We start from the raw sequence: 18,291 nt of genomic DNA, 5'->3' as shown, positions 1-18,291 counted from the left end.
ATTTTCTGACAAGTCTGATCGGAGTGCAGTGATTCTCTCAGACGTGCTTTGAACCTGCAAACTTTGGCTGGTTTTACACAGACGGTAATAAGAGGTCCAACACAAGAAAAACAATTAGTAGAGTAACAGAAAGACCAACAAAATTAAGCAACAGCACAAAAACGTGATAGAAAAATAATAAAAGTAACAAAACTGGACAAAACGAAGCAAAAAAAAAAAAACATAGGTCAACAGTTTCCTGTTTTGAAAAACTTAAGTAAATGAGAAGTGAGATTTTCATTTTGGCTTTTTGCAGCACCTGACCAGCAGGAGAGGTTCAACCTCTGTCGGGTCCAGTACAAAGATCTGGTTCCACAGTAGGCATGGGTCGGCTAGTGGTATCAAGATATGCACAGGTTAAGAAAAAAAAAGGTTAAAAACTGATTACTGGAGCGAGAAGTCAGAGAAAGTGCTGGAGCAGATGGAATAACTCAGTTCTGTCCCTCTCCAACCTGTTGCTGTGTACTGCCAGTCAGCTAGCTGACAAAAGATTTCTCTGGTTGCAACAAACACTAAAATAAAACCTGATTTTTGTAGTGTGGAATGCAACTAATTAGCCCCAGAGCAGATAGCCTGACTAAGTTTACCCTGCAAAAACGTGTAAGCACATTTACTTGAAAATCCCTACTAATTTTTCATTCAACATTTCAGCAGGACTATTAATTGTTGTTTTTTTTTAATATGAAGAAAACAGATCATAATAATTTTTTTTGTGTTTGATTCTGGTTTATTACATTGAAATTGTAGTGTTTTTGCGTAAAGTTGTTCCATTATGCAAATTTACCGACCCATGCCTACTACCAAAAACTAACTCATGGAGCATTTCTCTCCAGCTTCAAGAAACAAAACCCACAATTCATTCATAAAACCATCTGTAAACAAAAACAAGAGTTACAGTAAGTGTTGGATTCACTGAAACAAGGAAAGGTTTCCCTCACAGTCCCTTTACAGTCATAAAACCCTGTAACAATAAGATCCATTGGGCTGTTCAGCTAAAGCAGAGACTAAAGTTAAAGTACAGCAGGCACTATAGTAACTCTGAAGCACAGCATGGTGCTGCTACATTTGCTTGTTGTACTAAGTTTGGCACACGAAGCCAGAGATTAAACACAAACAACGTAACAGTGAATGATAAACATTCAAGAAATACTAAAGCAAAACAGAAAAATTTAAAGAAACACAAAGGCAGCAAAAAACGGATCCTGCTGACGAAGCTGTAGTTGAGCTTTAAACAAAACGGATGGATAATAAAAGAGTGCGACTAGTTTTGAGTCATCAATTATTCAAGAATCCAAATACTTTTGTGGCTTAACTCTCAACGAATGAAGTGTACATCAATCTGCGGCTGAAAACGGTCCCAGCGCTGCGCTACTTATCTAAATCACAAATCTACCTTTGAAGGAAACAAACTACTAAAATTACTTTCCTCCCATTTCCTTTCCTTTTCACATAAAATGATTCCTATAATTCAGCTCTGCTTACACTAGATTCTCACGTAACAATATCACATTACAGAGCAAATGAACATAAAAAAGTATGAAACATAAATCATGATTTTTCTTTTCATGGCTTTTCTAAGCAGATACAGTCACGTCCTTATCTGTAACAGTCCTACCTATAAACCTGCTAACCTATGACTGATGATAATAATAAAAAAACTATAATGACTGATTGTGGTTATTTTCAATGGGAATATGTCAACAGGATGAGCACTGGGGAAGTAAACACGGATAAAGAAGATGGATTTTTCCTCTCCCAACAAAACCTCTCTTTCGTTAGAACAGTTTTACTCGAGGATTACAAAAATCAATAATTCAATACAGAACAGGGAGTAAACAGCCAGACCGTTAATGTGATTGGAGATATTTTTGTTGAGCTTTAAGCTAATAAAGAAAGAAAATGCTTTACTTTAACGAGAATTCTTCCTTTCTCTGTGTCTGAGCTAAATGAAGGAGATGACATTTCCTGGAAATCCTCCATCACCCTACTGAAATTCAAGAAACAGGCTTTACAAACATTATCTTTGTGTTGAAGCAACAAACCTGAACAGAAAATGACGATATATGTGTTTTAAAGAGAGGATGTGTAAAACACTAGCTAAAAAGGTCCCAGTTGCTTTTAGACCAATTTACAGCATGTCACTGTCCTTAAAGGAAAAAAATATATATACTTTCACAAAAAGTTGGCAAAATCCTGCAAAGTTTCAAGGTTGTGCTTTGGCTACTTTGAGTCAGAAATGATGAACAGAGAAAAATCTGAGTGTAATGTTTCTGATCCTGATTGTTCACTGCAAAAAACACAAAATCTTAAGAATTTTTTTTGTCCAGATATCTTGGTATACTTGAAATAAGTTAAAACTATCTTACAAGTAACTTTTCAGCAACATATAGGAGCTTGTTTTAAGTCAATAATTCCTTATTAATGATCAAAATATGCTAATTCCACTGGTCGATTATTTCACTTATAACATGGAAAAAATGTTTCCATGTTATGGAACTAGTCATTGTTCATCAATAGTAAGCAGTTACTTATTGAAAACAAGCTCCTATACATAGCTGAAAAGTTACTTGTAAGTTAGTTTAGTCTTATTTTAAGTGGACTAAGATATTTGATTGGAAACTAGATCAAAAATACTTGGTAAGTTTTGTATTTTTGCAGTGTTGCGACCACTTCAATACCAGAAGATTGCATTGTTATGGAACAGACCCTTAAAACCACAAATCTTCTATTCAGTCAAGAATAAAGACTAATGGAAAAAAAACAGATCTCATGTCTGTATATCTGCTCATTTAAAAAGTTGCAAGATAAACAATCAAGTCACCAAATAATGGCTAATGCAGATAAGCTTCTGCAGTGGTTGTGTAGTTAAATTGGCTCAGTTGATGTAACCTAAAGGCACAGAACTGGGCCAGGTGGAGACTCAAGTCGAACCATGAAACTAAAATATCCGGTATGTTATGACACTTTCAGTTTGCTTAATTAGAACCGTTAATGATTTGGTAATTAATTCATTCACAATCATAGAAACTTCAAAAGCTGCAGCGATAATAACCAACAATAAATATAAACATTAACAAAGTTTCCACCCCAACCATTCTGAAAACCATAACTCCACGGATCTCATTGTAATCCCGTGGAAAGTGTTCAGGTCGCAGCGGCTCTACAGAGGCAGGAGGAAGTTGGAGTTGGCCAACTTGCGCTCTTGCGCCGCGGGGACAGTCTCTCTCTGACGGATCGGTCTGTGGGAGTTCGGGTCCTGAAGCGGAGGAAAGTGCTGCCTGTAGCAGAGCCAGGCGAAGGCCAGGCCCAACATGGACCCGACTAACACATCTGTACGCAGGACGAGAACGACGAGTCAGGCTATAAATCACACTTTGCTTGTTTAATTCATAACTTCCTGATTTTGTCAATGATTCTCAAGTTAAGTCTGAACAGTCTGATCTGCTTCCTCTACAGCCTCTAAATGTTGAGATGTGGAGAAAAACTTTTTGTAAAAACCAGATCAGTGCATTTATCTTTGCTTATTGTAACTACCTTTAAGGGTTTATGCTTTTATTTTGGTAACTTTCTTGTTGAGGTAGCTATAGTTAACATAAAACTGAAAAAAAGGATTAAAAAAAAGCAACTTAATTTTAGCTTCAGTCGTTAAGGGAACAAAGGAACTGAGATTGAAATCTGTGATTTCTGTGTTAATGGAAAGGATTGCACTAATGTAATGGGCTGTGGATAATAATGGATGGTAAAAATAGCTGTAATTTTTATTTATTGTTGTCTAGCTCTTACGTAGGTTGATGACTATATGGACGACTTTAATAAAATAAATTGTTATTTAACTGTCACTTCTGGTTTTCTAAAAATTTACTGGATGCTACAAAAAATGTAAACCTTTTTTAATATTAAATATTGAATCATTTCTCATTTATGTTTCCCATTTAAAAAAAAAAAAAGTAAATACTGAAAATCAAGTCGTTCTAATTCATCTTTAGGCAGCTTGATTTGTCTCATTAGTATTATTTAAAAAAAGCAACAAAAAAAAAAAACAGCATTTTTTAAAATAAGGATGGTTGAAATCCATCTCAAATAATGAAACAAACACTTGATCATTTAAAAAGCTTAATTACATGTTCTAACTAAGACTGGACATTATAGCTGAAAAACATACCACAATATGCGTTTCATATAACTGAACTGATAATTATTGACTAGCTTTTTGTTTAAAATATCTGAAATACGGCCAAACTGGTGACATGATATTTCCTGTTTTATCCACAGTGTCATCTCCAGTTGTTGTACTCGTTTTTCTCCTTTCACTCCTTACCGTTGTATTTATCTACAATCCTTTTTTAAAAGGCTTAGTGTAATGTTATCCCCCCAAGTATCAGTTTCAGAAGCACATGTTGAAGTTATACTTTCTAGCCCGGAAACTCTGACCTTGCCAGTGGTGCTTGTAGTCGCAGGTTCTGGAAAGAGCGATAACAGCTGCGATGAGCAAAGGCGTGAGGAAGGCACATAGCCGCCATGCTCTGCCTTGGCCAGCCGGACTGAAGCAGCGCAGCTTTCCTGCGATGTACAGCGCTGTGAAACCCAAACCTGCAAAAGCAACTGAGGGGGAAAAAAAAGAGCAAGAAATGAGAAATGCCAGTTCTTTTGTTGGCATTTTGAGTAACCATGGCAACATAAAAAAAGGAAGCCAAATTCAAATCAAAACAAATTTTCTAACATCTTGTGTCAGACTCAAAACAGAGGTAGAAATTTGTCTCCCACAGAGGATTAATCACCATAGCAACAGAACACTGAGGAGGGCACAGGTGTGGAGAACTACACAGGAACACTTACTAGAGACAAGATGGCAGAAACGCAAAGGAGATAAGTTCCCTATGACTCATGAAACTTGATGCCCCTAAACTGACAACCACTTTGTGTGTGTCAAAGTAAGAGCAACACATACCCAACAAAATAAAAGCCTTCACATTTTTCTCAACAGGTATTTGGTGTTTGGGCATCATATGACTGGTTTAACCCAACCACTGTTACACAAGGGATTAGTGAGGCCTTTTAAAAGTAAGCTTATGGAAAAATACAAAATAAAAGCCTCAATATTTTTCTCATTTCACTTGTTAAGCAAGGCAAAAATGCTTATGTTTTTGAACAGTAACAATATTTGTTGTTAATCTGTTGCTAAGAGATGAGCGTGTTTTCTGGTAGCAAAGTGCCACGAAGTAAACTTCAGATTTTTACTATTGCAAAATTTACTAACTATAAGTTTCTTGTGTCTAAGCAGACAAGATTTTTACGTTTTTACTTTTGTGTTAAATGTCCGTTTTATATTTATCACCAATGACAAAAGAAAACAAAAAAAAACATTTTCACTTTTATGCAAAATTCACCAACAGCACAATTCTTGTTAAGGAGTAAGAAGTGCAAAATAAGGGTGTGTTCACACTGCAGCCTGAAGTGACTCAATTCCGATTTTTTGGCAATTCCGATTTTTTTTTGCCGGGGCCGTTCACACTGCCAGTAAATGCTACCTGTATGTGTTCTGCAGTGTAAACGGTCAAACGACCTGAAGTGTCCTGCATGCGCGGTAGAGGGCGCAGTAGCGTCAGCGTTCTCAGTGTTCTGCCAACCGCCATAAAAAGAAGAAGTGCTCAGTATTTGCGGAAGTACACATGGAAGCTAACGGTGTAGCTTAGCTTACATATTTGAAGTTGTTGTCCGGCCGGAGCGGCATATTAACAACTTAATCCTCATATAGTCCGTCTTGGTTGTTGTTTTTCTTCCCACTTGCGCGTATCAGGAGCAGAATAGTGAGATTTGTTGAGAATCAGTGACGTTCAGTTCGGATGAATGCGACCTGGACGTTAGGTAACATTTGAATCGGATACGTATCGGATATGGGTCACATTCGGAAAAAGAATCTGACCTGTGCTGTTCACACTGTCATGAAAAGATCGGATACAGGTCGCATTACGTCAAAAAAAATCGGAATTGGGTCACTTCAGGCTGCAGTGTAAACGCACCCTATGTGGTATTTCAAAAAAAGCTGAAAAAATCTTATGTTTTTTGAACAATAACAATGTTTGTTGTTAATCTGTTGCTAAAAGACATGCAGGTTTTCTGGTAACAAAGTGCTATGAAGTAAACATCAGATTTTTTTACTTTTGTAAAAATTTACCAACTGTAAATTTCTTATGTCTAAGCATGTAAGCACTGCTTAAAAAATGCTTATGTTTTATAAACAATAATATTACTTATTAATTTGGTGTTAAGAGATGAGCTTATTTTTCTGGTAACGAACTGGCACAAAGTATAAATCAGATTTTTACTTTTGTGTTGAATGTCTTATAAAATATATACCATCAATGACAAAAAAAAACGATTTTCACTTTTATGCAAAATTCACTTGTTACATAGTAAGTACTGTAAGATGAGCAGTATTTCAAAAGAGCAGAGGAAATCATGTTTTTGAACAATAACATTATTTGTTGTTAATCTGTTGCTAAGAGACGCGCGTGTTTTCTGGTAACCAAGTGACACGGAGTAAACATTTGATTTTCACTTTTGTCAAAGTTTACCAACTGTAATTTCTTGTGCGTAAGCAGACAAGCAGCATTTCAAAAGAGCTTATGTTTCATAAATAATAATATTAGTTATTAATTTGGTGTTAAGAGGTGAGCGTTTTTTTCTTTTTTCTGGTAACAAAGTACCACGAAGTAAACATCAGATTTTTACTTTTGTAAAAGTAGAAATCAGAAGGCAGTGCATTAACATTAGCAGAAACATTAGCAGTGCACTGCGCCCCACTAGCAGCCTAACAGTAGCCTTTTCCCTAAAATAAGCTTTTCAGCTATTATTTCATCTATTAGCCATGTTTAGCACACTGAATGGAGGAAGTCAATGTAAGACAACATGCTAGAGAAGCCCTACATGCCACTGGTAGCATTGAGGTTAACATTAGCATTTTGGCCATTTTTAGCTTATACACTAATTTTAACTTACTGAATACGTTTCACACAACTATTTTGGGACCAGCTCAATCAAAATAGCCGCTTACAGGAGGAGTGTCCGCTGGGAAAGCTTTTTCGTCCCTCTATGACAACATCTGGGTCACCGCTGCAGCGCAGCTCCAAGTTCATCTGACCGTCTGGGAAACAGCGATAGAAGAAATCTGGCCTCGGCCTAAAGGGAATAAAACGAGAGGCGGGATGATGTTTTCATTGGCAGGCGAACTAAAAACTAAAAACAACTGCAAAACTTTGCATGATGTTGAGACGTTTTACCTGCCAACAACAAGTTTGATGACGTTGGTAAAAACTCCATTGAGTACCAGAGTCAGAGTCACAGCTGGAGGAAACAGAACTGAGTCATGAAAAACATACGTCACCTCAAACAAGGAATGAGTCAGGGACATGTTTGTAGGAGTTTATTTCTCACCCAGAGAGGCTTCTCTCAGATCGCCATGCTCAGACTTTCTCAACAGGTTAAAAACCAGGATTATAATCAGGGGGGTTAAAACAGCCACACCCTGAAAAGAGCAGCAGTCAGTTTTAGAAACTAAACATCATTCTGCAGGAATAAAACCTCTTCAACCATTATCATCTGGCTGAACTTTCAAAAACAGGTCAACCATGATGTTAAAAACAGGCAGAAAAAAACAAAATATAATTAAATTAACAATTTTTCCCACCTAAAAAACTGTCACCCATCAATAAAACAATATTGAAGGGTACAATTAATTGCACAATAAATTAAAATGAGCTGGATAATTTCGATTCCAATTAATATTTTTTGAAGGGCAATTTTGTTTATAGAGACGTCATAATACATTTTATTTATTTATGATTTTGGTTGTGTGAGATTTTTATTTCTGTTTTATTTGTGGTTTTTGGTTGATCTATTTTGGATTTATAAAATATATGTTCCAGTGCCCAGCGGGTTTTTTATGTTTACAATATTAAAGTTTATTAGTCTTTGAGAGGGCAGGTTTGCATTATGATGCCATTATCAATATATTACTTGAAAATGGACCTAAAACAACAATGTTGTATCACAATATTTTATGGTACAATTTATCAATAAAATTGTTGAATTTTTGTGTTTTGATTTTGTTTGTGTCTTAAGGTACTTTATTATGTCTTTTTGTAATGTCTGTAATAGCATGGTTTTATTGTAATGTTTGTGGTGTGGAACACAGGAAGATCCTTAAATAAATAACCAGAACCTTGTAAGCTTTGTTACAGGCCTACTGTCAATTAAATTCTAACTGGTTTACAGTAAAAAGAAAGATCACAAGGCGTTCAATTGAACAAGTAAAGGATAAAAATGTACAACACACTTCTGGGATTTGTGTTTATAAAAAATTTAGCACAACTTCACCATTATGCTCCGTTTTGTTTTGGTCCATCATAAAAAAATTCCAATAAAATCCATTTCAAGTTTGTGTTTGTAACTTTCTCATATGGACAAAAGTTCAAGGGTCATTACCACTTTACACCCCAATATAAAGTATATTTAGAGCAGCTTGTACTGTTCTAGAGCTCAGGGATACATACAAACATGAGAGAGGTTGGTACGTGGTCCGACTCCACGCGATGGAACTTGTACAGCCACATCTCCTCAGCCTGGATCTCCCGGTAGAAAGGAGGGAGCTGCTCCGTCACGCTAACAGAACCACAAACAACACCTGCGTCTCAAAAGACGGGTCCATAAAGCTGAACTGTAAACTACATTATGTCATCAATGGCTGTGATGTAAAAAAAAAAGGATAAAACTTACAGGAACACAAACAGAAGAGCAAACCGGATGGAGATTTCCGACAGGAAACCTTGCAGCAGTCTCCTCTTCATTTTGGTTCTTGGTTTGGACTTCAGTCAACAGCAAACATCATCCTGCCACTTCTTTACTAAACAAGGGTTAACAAAAGAGAAAAATACTCAAAAGGATTATATAGGAGATTATAGGAGATCATTACTAACTATTTAGTAACACTCTGAAACCAGATTATTATCATCTTAAATGAATATAAGATGGCATAAATTTTCAATATTTCGAGCACCACACTTCTGAGATAAAAACAATACAAATGAACTAAATAATACTGTTTCAATTCACTATTATATAATGTATTACCATTATTAGTAATGTCTTGTGACAGTATTTAACATTCTACACCAGGGACAAGGTAAACTAAAAAAACAAAATTGAATGTTTTGAAATGTCTCTTGTACACACGAGTTTTCTGGCATTTAGAAAATAGAAATAATTTTGGTCATTTTAACCAACCTAGAACAAGATTATTTTGGTCTGATGTCACTTCAGAAAATGAAAAAAAAAGTGTATGTATCTTTTTATTAGGTATATGAAAATATCAAATTTCAACTGTAAATAATGTTTTACAAATGTAGGCTTTTAATTAAACCTTAGGTTGCACTTTATTGCAAAACTATAGGTAAAAAAAAACTTTCAAAGTTTCTTAGAGTTTTTTCAGTAACTGATTTTAATCATTGAGAATTTCATTGAATTTCACTGAAACCTGAATAAGAAACTACAAAAACAAACAGTGCAGCAGACCTGTTTGAGCCATTTCCCACAGAGGCCCTAGACATAAGCTGGAAGTAATAAAACATGGCTTTGTTGTATAATATGGAGTTAATAAAAAGTGGTGTGGAGGAATGATAAAGTACATAAAGGTAGAAAGAGTTGGGGCAAAACAGAGGCTTCATTTTCATCGTTTGGAGATAAAAATAATCTTCTTTGAGATTTTTGTTAAATAAAAATCAACTCAGTGACAGACAGACAATTTACTTCGGCTTAAAACAATGCCTGTTTCCATTTTAGTTTCAACGTTTTTAAACTAAATGGAAAAATGTAAAGACAAAATAGAAACAAGACCTTTGGACTCAGTAGAAGATACTACAGATAATTTCAGATATTCACACCTCTTTAAACAATGATACTGTCATTGTAAATCTGACGGCCACACTTTGGCAGGCCCCGTAAAATTTCTGCAGGAATTTTCTAGTTGTAACTGTAGTTTAAAACCCTGCATCAGACAAATGATAATAACATCAGAAGTACAGTACACTGTAAACCATTCAGGTCACAGTAACCAGACTGCCCTAGTCTAACTAGGCAGGGTTTACTCCAGTGTATTATAAGCCTGGCAGGCCACCAGGCTTGATTTGTGCCCCCACCAGGCTAAGCATTGCTTATTTTTTAAAATTGTTTTTTACATGTTTGCATTTTTTAAGACTTTATAGCTGGTGTTCAGGTATTAATCTTCTAGTTTTTTAGTAACACATAATTATCACATGATGTTATCAAATTTCCTGTCAAGTTTAAACATTTTTTCACTCAAAAAACTACGGGCCACTGGATGAATGACTGCACCCAATCACCGGGCTTAGCAAGTTTTCTGGGGGAAATCTTGAACTAGGAGTGTCCACAATTGATCTGAAGTATATAGGCCTAGTCAAAGCATTTTTGATTGGTGTCAGACTCTAAAATACAAAAGCACAGCAGATCAGCAGCCACTGACAGCGTCTGCCAACCAATTAATGACAAAACTAAAATTTACCAACTATATTGCATGTATCAGTACAGTTTATTAAATTAGTAAAATTGTTTTAAAGCAGTTTAACATTTACCTGATATACAAATTAAAATCTCATAAAATGTTAGATACAACACTAAATATTTTAATAACCAAATGTTCTGCTTTCCCTTTGATTTTATTATAGACGTGATCACATCTGTTTACTGACTTACACACTGAAGCAGATCCAAATCAGCTTTTGGTAATATTCCTCACAGATTTTAGTTCATGTTGACTTAAAAATATCTCAGTGCTTTGATCGCACCAGGTTCTGACCCGCCCATCTCAGTGCTGCAGCTGCAATCCAGACTCATCAGGCCAGGCGTGTTTTCCCTAATTTGTTTTTGTCCTATTTTGGCGAGTCAAAGTCAATCAGCCAGAGTTTCTGGTTCGAAAAAATGAAAAGTGATTTCACAATAACAGACGCATCAAAGGGATGAAAATACTTTAAGCTTCTTGTATTTAAAACCAATAGTTGATCAATATTTCCATGGCTGATTGCAATTTTTGGAAATCAGAAATATTATGTTTTTTTGTTGTATTTGAACAGAAAGGTTTTTCAGTCTTTCTAATCTTTTTTGTTTTTGTTTTTAATAAACAGGAATCATAATTTAGCCCATTTCTGATGGAAAGTAGTATCACTGCACTACAAAACTGACATGCAAGAAGAGCTTGTTTATCTTTCTGTAGATGGTGATGGTGATTTGATTCCAGTTTAACCTGCTGGCTGTATGTTTTACATTTGGCCTTTCCCTCCGATGGCTTTTCAGCACTTATATAAAGAGTTATAATGATATTTAAGTACAGAAGAGATCCTTTGTTGTTAGTCTTAACTCTCTGCTCTTACTGGTTGAAAGCTTGCTGTTATTAATCCCGTTCCTGCTGCCCACATATTAATTTCCTTGGTTAACCTTTTGCCAATAAACAATTTTAAAAGAGTGGCAAAAACCAGATTATTTACTGGCTTGTCGATATTTTTATCTGCCTTTATGAAACACGTTACGACTTATTTACAGAAGTATTGTCGATAATGTGAATTGAATATGTTAAATCGTTGTCAGGAAGTGCATTTGGGATTTCTCAGCGGGCTTAGCAGTTTATTTACACTTATGAATAAAATATTTTACATTATACTCCGTCTTTCCTCGCTATCTAAAACTAAAATCTGACACAAAGGCCAACATGCTGCACCTGTAAACCCTCCACATCCAGGTGAGAGTGTCATTAAAAATATGTAGCTTAACTAAATACCTATTTAGGTAATTGTAAAATCAAACCAATCTTCAAATATAGAAACATCAAATAAATAGAAAAGTAGAAACAAATCTGTAATAAGCTAAGCTAGCATTTGTCAAACAACAATACATCCTTCATCTGATTCATTTCCGTGTTATCATTAAAGGAGCAGTGTCTCAGTTACTAACCTTAAACAGGCCGAAATTCATCTCTCCATACTTGATTTAACGCGTTAATTTAACACAAAACGAGCCTCAGCATCCCTCTTTTTCTGCAGCCACTGGAGATATTTGAGGAAACAGAGGTGTCACGGAAGAGGGTAGCTGCAAGTGAAGCTAACTGCTAAAACGGACACTTCCGGTTTGCAGTTTCACGATAAAAGTCCCAGAGCGAGGCAAACAATCATTTTTTGTCTTTTATTAATTATTATTATTATTATTATTATTATTATTATTATTATTATTATTATTATTATTATTATTATTATTATTATTATTAAGCTTATTAACAACAATAATGATAAGATAAGAAGATAAATATTATTGTTATGATTTCTTTACTTACTTTTAGTTTTTTTCTCCAGTTTCTTTGTTCAATAGAATCAGTAATCACTGTGAAAGTGTTTTTGTTGTTGTTGTAACAGGTACATTTCTGTCTTGAAATTCATTTTGGAATAGTACTTTTTAATGAGTTTTGTGACATCTGCATTATTAGAATTTTTTTTACAGTGAGATGTTATGATGACATAAACGCATTTATCATCTACAATTATTGTATTAGGTTTCAATTCTGTGTATTATTTTTTAATACATAAAATGACAAAAACAAGATAAAGATAAAAGCACTCTATAGCCACACAAATATATATTAAAAATGACTGTACCTTAATATATATCTTAACATTACCTACATCTACAAATAATTGATTAATTTCACTTAAATGAAACTAAACTTGTTTTAGAAAATATGCATGCATATTTTTTAATTTATATTTTTGGAGTTCTGCAAACCGGAAGTTTCAATATGGCCCAGTTTACGAGCTTTGACACGTGGATGCAAGAAGCCACGTCACGTTATAGCTCGCCATCTAGAGGTTACATCTACTCCAATTGAAAAATACATATTTATTATTTACTTATTTGTCACTTTTCATTTTGCACATCAAACACTTAAAATATATTGCAGTACCTGTAGGTATTAATCCTCTTGGATATTTTATCCTTTTTATTGTTTTAAAAATAATCATGATCAACAAAATTTGGGCTTTTTTGTCAAAAAAAAAAGACAAAAAACCGAATGTCAAAGTGAAAGTCGATTTCTACAAAATAATGACAAATCTAAATATTTGATTGCATATGTATTCACCCTATTAAACTATTTAGTAGATGCACCTTTGGAGTCTGTAGATCTCAACCATACTTGCAATTTTACTCCTTTATTAACTTTGTCAAATGTGATTGATTTGTAGAAGCAATAAAAGAGTAAAACATCCAAAGGGCTGAATATTTTTTAAAACATCAATAGATGAATGCTATATATTGCTACACAGACGGTTAAAAAGTGAAGCAGCAAGAAATGTTTCACTGAGACAGAGTACAGCTTTATTAAAGTCAAACTTCAGGCATGTCTGAACTCTTCAAACTCAACTTCAGAATGAAAAAGGACAGAATCAATATCTTCAAATAAAAAGACAGATCATGTACAAAAAGAAGAGTGTCTTCTCAACAGTCACACACATTTAGAAGCAGAATTTTACAGGCAAAAATAAAAATAAAAAAAAAGAACACACCACAGTAACATGAGTCTATGCAAATTCAATGCAAAGTATTTACAAGTTCCTCGACAATGTGTGTGTGGTATGCCGTAACACAGGTAGTTAACATGGCGGTGTGTGTTCATCCACGGTTTAATCGAAGCAACACCAAGAGAGATAGATATGACCCCCATCAGAGTTACTGTGAGCAGGTTTCCTACGAGTAAGAAGAGATGAAGAGTGCTTATGCAGGTGAAATTATTCATTTATTCCAACACTATTTGACAGGATGTCAGGTGAGACCTCAACAACAGACGGCCCAACATTGCACAAAAAAAAAAAGAAAAAAAAAAGACGTCACAGTGAACTGAAACTTTCCCTTTGACAAAGGGGACAGGGATCTTCGTAGATTTGAAACAAAAATCAGAGTTAAGGGTCACTTAAAGGAGAAAATAAAAACATAAAACCTAACGGAGAAACGATTAAAGCAGTAACACTTCAGCTGCGTCGGCTCAGCAGGGCAGGAGGCGACCAACTGGCACAAAGATGCGAGTGCGATCATGCGATCTACAGGTGCAAAGAAAAACAAAAATAAAGGCTGTTTGGGGTTTTATTTCCTTTCTTTTCTTTTTTTTTCTCTGTGCAATGTGGTGAAAATCAAAACAAAAGCAACAAATACAGTAAAACATTGGCATCGATTCGAATCCTCTGATGTTGGAAGCATGCACTCCAGCTCGACAACATTCACCATTACAACAAAAACAGAGGCTTCAGTGGGAATTATACAACCACAAAAACCAGAAGACATTCTCTCAAGCAACAAGGAGGCTTATGTGAGAAAAGCAAAGACATACAGAAGCATCAAGTTTTAAGTTCGCAAAGGAAAGTGCCTTAATGACGCATTAAAGAAGTACTATTAAAGCAAAAAAACAGAGCGTAAGAAATCCATCACTTTCAGCTCTTTGGATTAGTTTTACAATTAGCTCAACTCCAATGTGTAATTTTTCTGATTATTTGTCTGATTTGTAAAACGTTTGAGGTGAAAATGTAAAAACCTCTGGCACAACTGGAGTTAAAAAGAAATCTAATTATTTCCTTTTTTTTCCCCCTACATTCAACTACAAGTTTAATAGGGGAAAAGAAAGCTTAAACTACTGGAGAAGAGCAAAAATAGTCCTAAAAATAAATCTTTCAATGCAATTCATCCTGGTCTTAATTATGTGACTCGAGCAACATAAAAAAGGGGATTTCACGTATAATATTTTAGCCAATAACTGCTGAAAAGCTGCAACACCGGCCCTGCTGAAAAACAAAACAAAAGCAACAGCAAGTTTAAAGACACTTTAAAGGAAAGAACATGGCAACATTGGCACTTTTTCACCCTGTGACCCCCAAAAATGTCTTCCATGTGCAAAAACAAAAGAAGAAAAGCAGACATGATTACAGAAAATTCTCTCATCCCGCCATGATTACATTTATCTGCAACAAAAAAACCTCGCATTTCAATACCAAACTGCGTTAAAACACCGATTACAGTGAGTCATAATACAGGCCGACAAGCAGCTGCTGTCACCAAATGTGGAATCATTACACCAAATGTAAGAAAATGGTTAGATACAGGCATAAAACGTAAAACTCCCCGTGTGTGTGTGTTTTTTATCTCATTATTTCATCATCTATGTTCGTTACACCTTGGTGAGGAGGGAGACGAGTTACTGCACTGGTGTTTGGAAAAAAGAAATCTGTATAAAATGCGGTGCAATAAATACAAAAACTTTAGTTCTGACTTGATGAGCAATTTAAAAACACTGTACAGAAGTTTGTGTTTGTACATCATACTGGACGGGGTTGTTGTCACACCATTTCTTCCTGGAAAACAAAAAGAAGTGCCTCTGGAGGATTTTTTTCTCTCGTTTAAACTAAAAGCTGGGGTGGCAGTTTATTCCTATTTGGGCCGCCCTCTGTCCAAAACAACAAAATAAACTCCTAGCAATTAGGCCACTTTTGTTTAAAAAGAAAGGAGAAGGAGACCTAGCATTCACAATGTTTAAAACTAAGTGGCAAAAACAGTCACAACACAGATTAAACTCCAATGTTATAACAAGAAGAGGTATCTGTTTTTTGAAATACTTGTCCTGTCCGTGTATTTCTGTGTCTGCCCGTGTGAAAGTGCTTTTCATAGGTTTGGCAAAAACATAAAAAGAAACGCCGTCACAGTACACGGGTGAAATGAAACAACTGAAATGAGCCGCAACCCTCTGCAGCGTGCTGAAAATTAAAACTTAAGGCTTATTAACAATACTTGAAACACAGCACCTGTGATCACAAGCTGGGCCCCCCCCCCATCCATTTACTATACAGGTAACGGGAATTAAGTAAAGGATGCGTGAGAATGTTTAAAAAAAATTCCCAAAAAACCAGGAAGTTCTCCTTCCAGACGCGACAGAAGAGCCTCCGCCGTCCTGATTTTTAAGTACTTTACAATATGGTGAGCCAATTATGTACACAATGGCGAGTGGGACTGGCAATATGAAATCACAAGTACTTCTGTAATGTCATACCATTACACTATATACCATTATATTTCACCTTAATAGGACTATTTTCACAAAGAGGTCTGCGTAATGTTCAACACCGAAACAAACAAACGTAATACACCACTCACCGAGATGAAGTGAGAGAAATCTGTCTGTAAACATTAACAAACATAGATACTGTATATAATTATATTCATCTATACCCCATAAGTATATTAAAAAGCATGTTCAAGGAAGATTGGAATGTAGTGTGGTCCTGGAAAACAAAATCAAACAAAAACAAAAACAAAAAAAAAAAGTAAAATTGCACAAATTTGGTCATTTTTCCGAGTTCTTTTTCCACGAGAAAGAAGAAGAAGGGTGGCGGATTGTGTCGGAGGCGATGAAGAAGAGCTGCCTCGTCTACGTCGTTTACAGCAGGTAAACGGGGGAGGAGAGAGGCACGGCGGGTGGAGAGGTTCGACGTAGCACCTCCCCCCTCCTCCTCTTCCTCCTCTCAAAACCTTTGAGATCTTCAGAGCGCCGAAGCACAGCAACACTTACAGGACTGTGGAAAAAGTGTTCACCTCCTTACAGGTTTCTCTTGTTTTTCAGTCACATTTAAATGTTTCAGATCAAATAATTTTTAATATCAGAGCTAAATAATCTAACTGAACACAAAAAGCTGCATTCAAAGGATGATATTTACAGAGGAGAGGAAAGGCTGCTCACAACATCCTGAGTCTGTGTAAAGACGTACCTGTCTACACCTAATAAATCATTAATTAACAGGAAATTAATCCCAGGTGATCAGCAGTTTAAGAGATTAAAATATCTCAAAAACTATCTTATCGGTCACTGATCAGTCTGGTAATGGTTACAATAATATTTCTAAGGATTTTAGATTCACTGTAAAAACACCCAAGGATTTCTGGTTTCTAGTGAAAATATCTTATTGCACTTGAATTAAGACCAATTTAACTTGTCAAGAAATGGAAGCTTGTTTTAAGTAAATAATTCCTTGATATTGATGAGAAAGTGCTAGTTCCATCGGCAAATCATTTCACTTATGGGAAAATTGTCTTGTTAAAATAAACTACATCTTCCTGAAAAGTTACTTGTAAGTCAGTTTTGTCTTAATTCAAGAGTAATAACAGTCGCACCAGAAACCAAAAATACTTGGTAAGATTTGGTATTTTTGTTCAATGTAGAAAACATGAAAAAGTGGTATCTACACATCTGAAAGACTTAAAAAAGGTCATTATGAAGGTTTTTCAAGAGGTCTAGTCAAAGTCTGGAGCTCATTCAGATGGAGAAACTATGTCACTGATGCTCAAAACCAAATGTGTTTGAACTCAAACACAGCAAAGAAGAATATTTAAAGTATTTATATCCACGTATTAGTGAGAAATTACTTTCCTGCCTTTAGCCAGGTTGTTTTGATTCACTGTTCTCCCCTTTAAATAAATCAAATCATCGTTTGAATGAATGTTTTTGGGTTCAAACAGATTGAGTTTGATATTAAAATTTGCCTGATGATGCGAAACATTTAAATGTGACAAAAAAGCGCCAGAAATAGAAGATGAAACGCAGTAAGGTCTGTGCCCTCCGGAGGGCGCAGGCGAGCTGTAAAAAGTGTAACTATCGGTCTTTTATGGCGAGAGAGAAGAGAAAACAGCGCATGATTATGCTCAGTCACCTTCCCGTGTCGTTCCTTCAGTCACTCTGCTCTCTCTGCCAACAGCATCAGTTCATCGGCGTGTCCCAGCCGCTAGCGGCGGCTATCGCACCGTTTAAAAAACAGAAAAACAAACAAAAACAAACACTGTATCCCCCTTGTGAAGTGCACCGCTGCAGACGTCAGAGAGCACTTCGCTGGGAATGAGGTATAGTGGAAGTTGCGGCTTCACTCTTTAGACTCCTCTTTGACCCTGACGGGGCTCCGATCAAAGCGCCGTGGCTGGGTCGAGCCGGAGCCCAGCGGACTGAGCGGGTCGTGGTTGGAGCAGCAGAGGCGGTCGTCCAGAGCGGAGGCGGTGAGCTCCCCCGCCTCGTGGTCCCGGCAGAACGAACGGGGGCAGAAGTCGCAGAGTGACGAAGCTGAGGCGCCGCATACGCTGCAGTCGTGCCACGGACACTCCCAGCGTCCTGCA

At 36.1% G+C, this 18,291-nt stretch overlaps 2 protein-coding genes across 7 annotated transcripts in view; both read right to left on the bottom strand.

Moving 5' to 3' along the window:
- Nucleotides 1-2,793: 2,793 nt before the first annotated feature.
- Nucleotides 2,794-12,223, bottom strand: plpp5 (phospholipid phosphatase 5). 2 transcript variants are annotated; one of them, XM_008418169.3, is made up of 8 exons: nucleotides 12,058-12,223; nucleotides 8,815-8,936; nucleotides 8,592-8,700; nucleotides 7,474-7,564; nucleotides 7,320-7,383; nucleotides 7,094-7,218; nucleotides 4,471-4,641; nucleotides 2,794-3,369 (listed from the first exon to the last, which is right to left on the bottom strand). In XM_008418169.3, exons 2-8 carry the CDS (start codon nucleotides 8,883-8,885, stop codon nucleotides 3,200-3,202), a joined length of 801 nt encoding a protein of 266 aa, XP_008416391.1. In that variant the 5' UTR covers nucleotides 8,886-8,936; nucleotides 12,058-12,223; the 3' UTR covers nucleotides 2,794-3,199. The 2 variants fall into 2 exon arrangements, with proteins under 2 accessions (XP_008416391.1, XP_008416390.1); XM_008418168.3 differs by having other exon boundaries at nucleotides 8,815-8,941; nucleotides 12,058-12,222.
- Nucleotides 12,224-13,447: 1,224 nt separating this feature from the next.
- nsd3 (nuclear receptor binding SET domain protein 3) overlaps nucleotides 13,448-18,291 on the bottom strand; it is a 42,138-nt gene continuing 37,294 nt past the window's right edge. For all 5 annotated transcript variants that reach the window (XM_017306535.2, XM_081610779.1, XM_081610780.1 and 2 more), the window contains one exon: nucleotides 13,448-18,286. In XM_017306535.2, coding sequence (XP_017162024.2) covers nucleotides 18,045-18,286 — 242 coding nt within the window. In that variant the 3' untranslated portion in view covers nucleotides 13,448-18,044. The remainder of the gene's footprint in view (nucleotides 18,287-18,291) is intronic.

The sequence above is a fragment of the Poecilia reticulata genome, chromosome 9 (genome assembly GCF_904066995.2).
Source record: "Poecilia reticulata chromosome 9, P_reticulata-male-v2, whole genome shotgun sequence".
In the NCBI taxonomy this organism is placed as follows: domain Eukaryota; kingdom Metazoa; phylum Chordata; class Actinopteri; order Cyprinodontiformes; family Poeciliidae; genus Poecilia; species Poecilia reticulata.
Note: the sequence above shows the minus strand (reverse complement) of the source record. Positions and strands in the feature narration are given on the sequence as shown.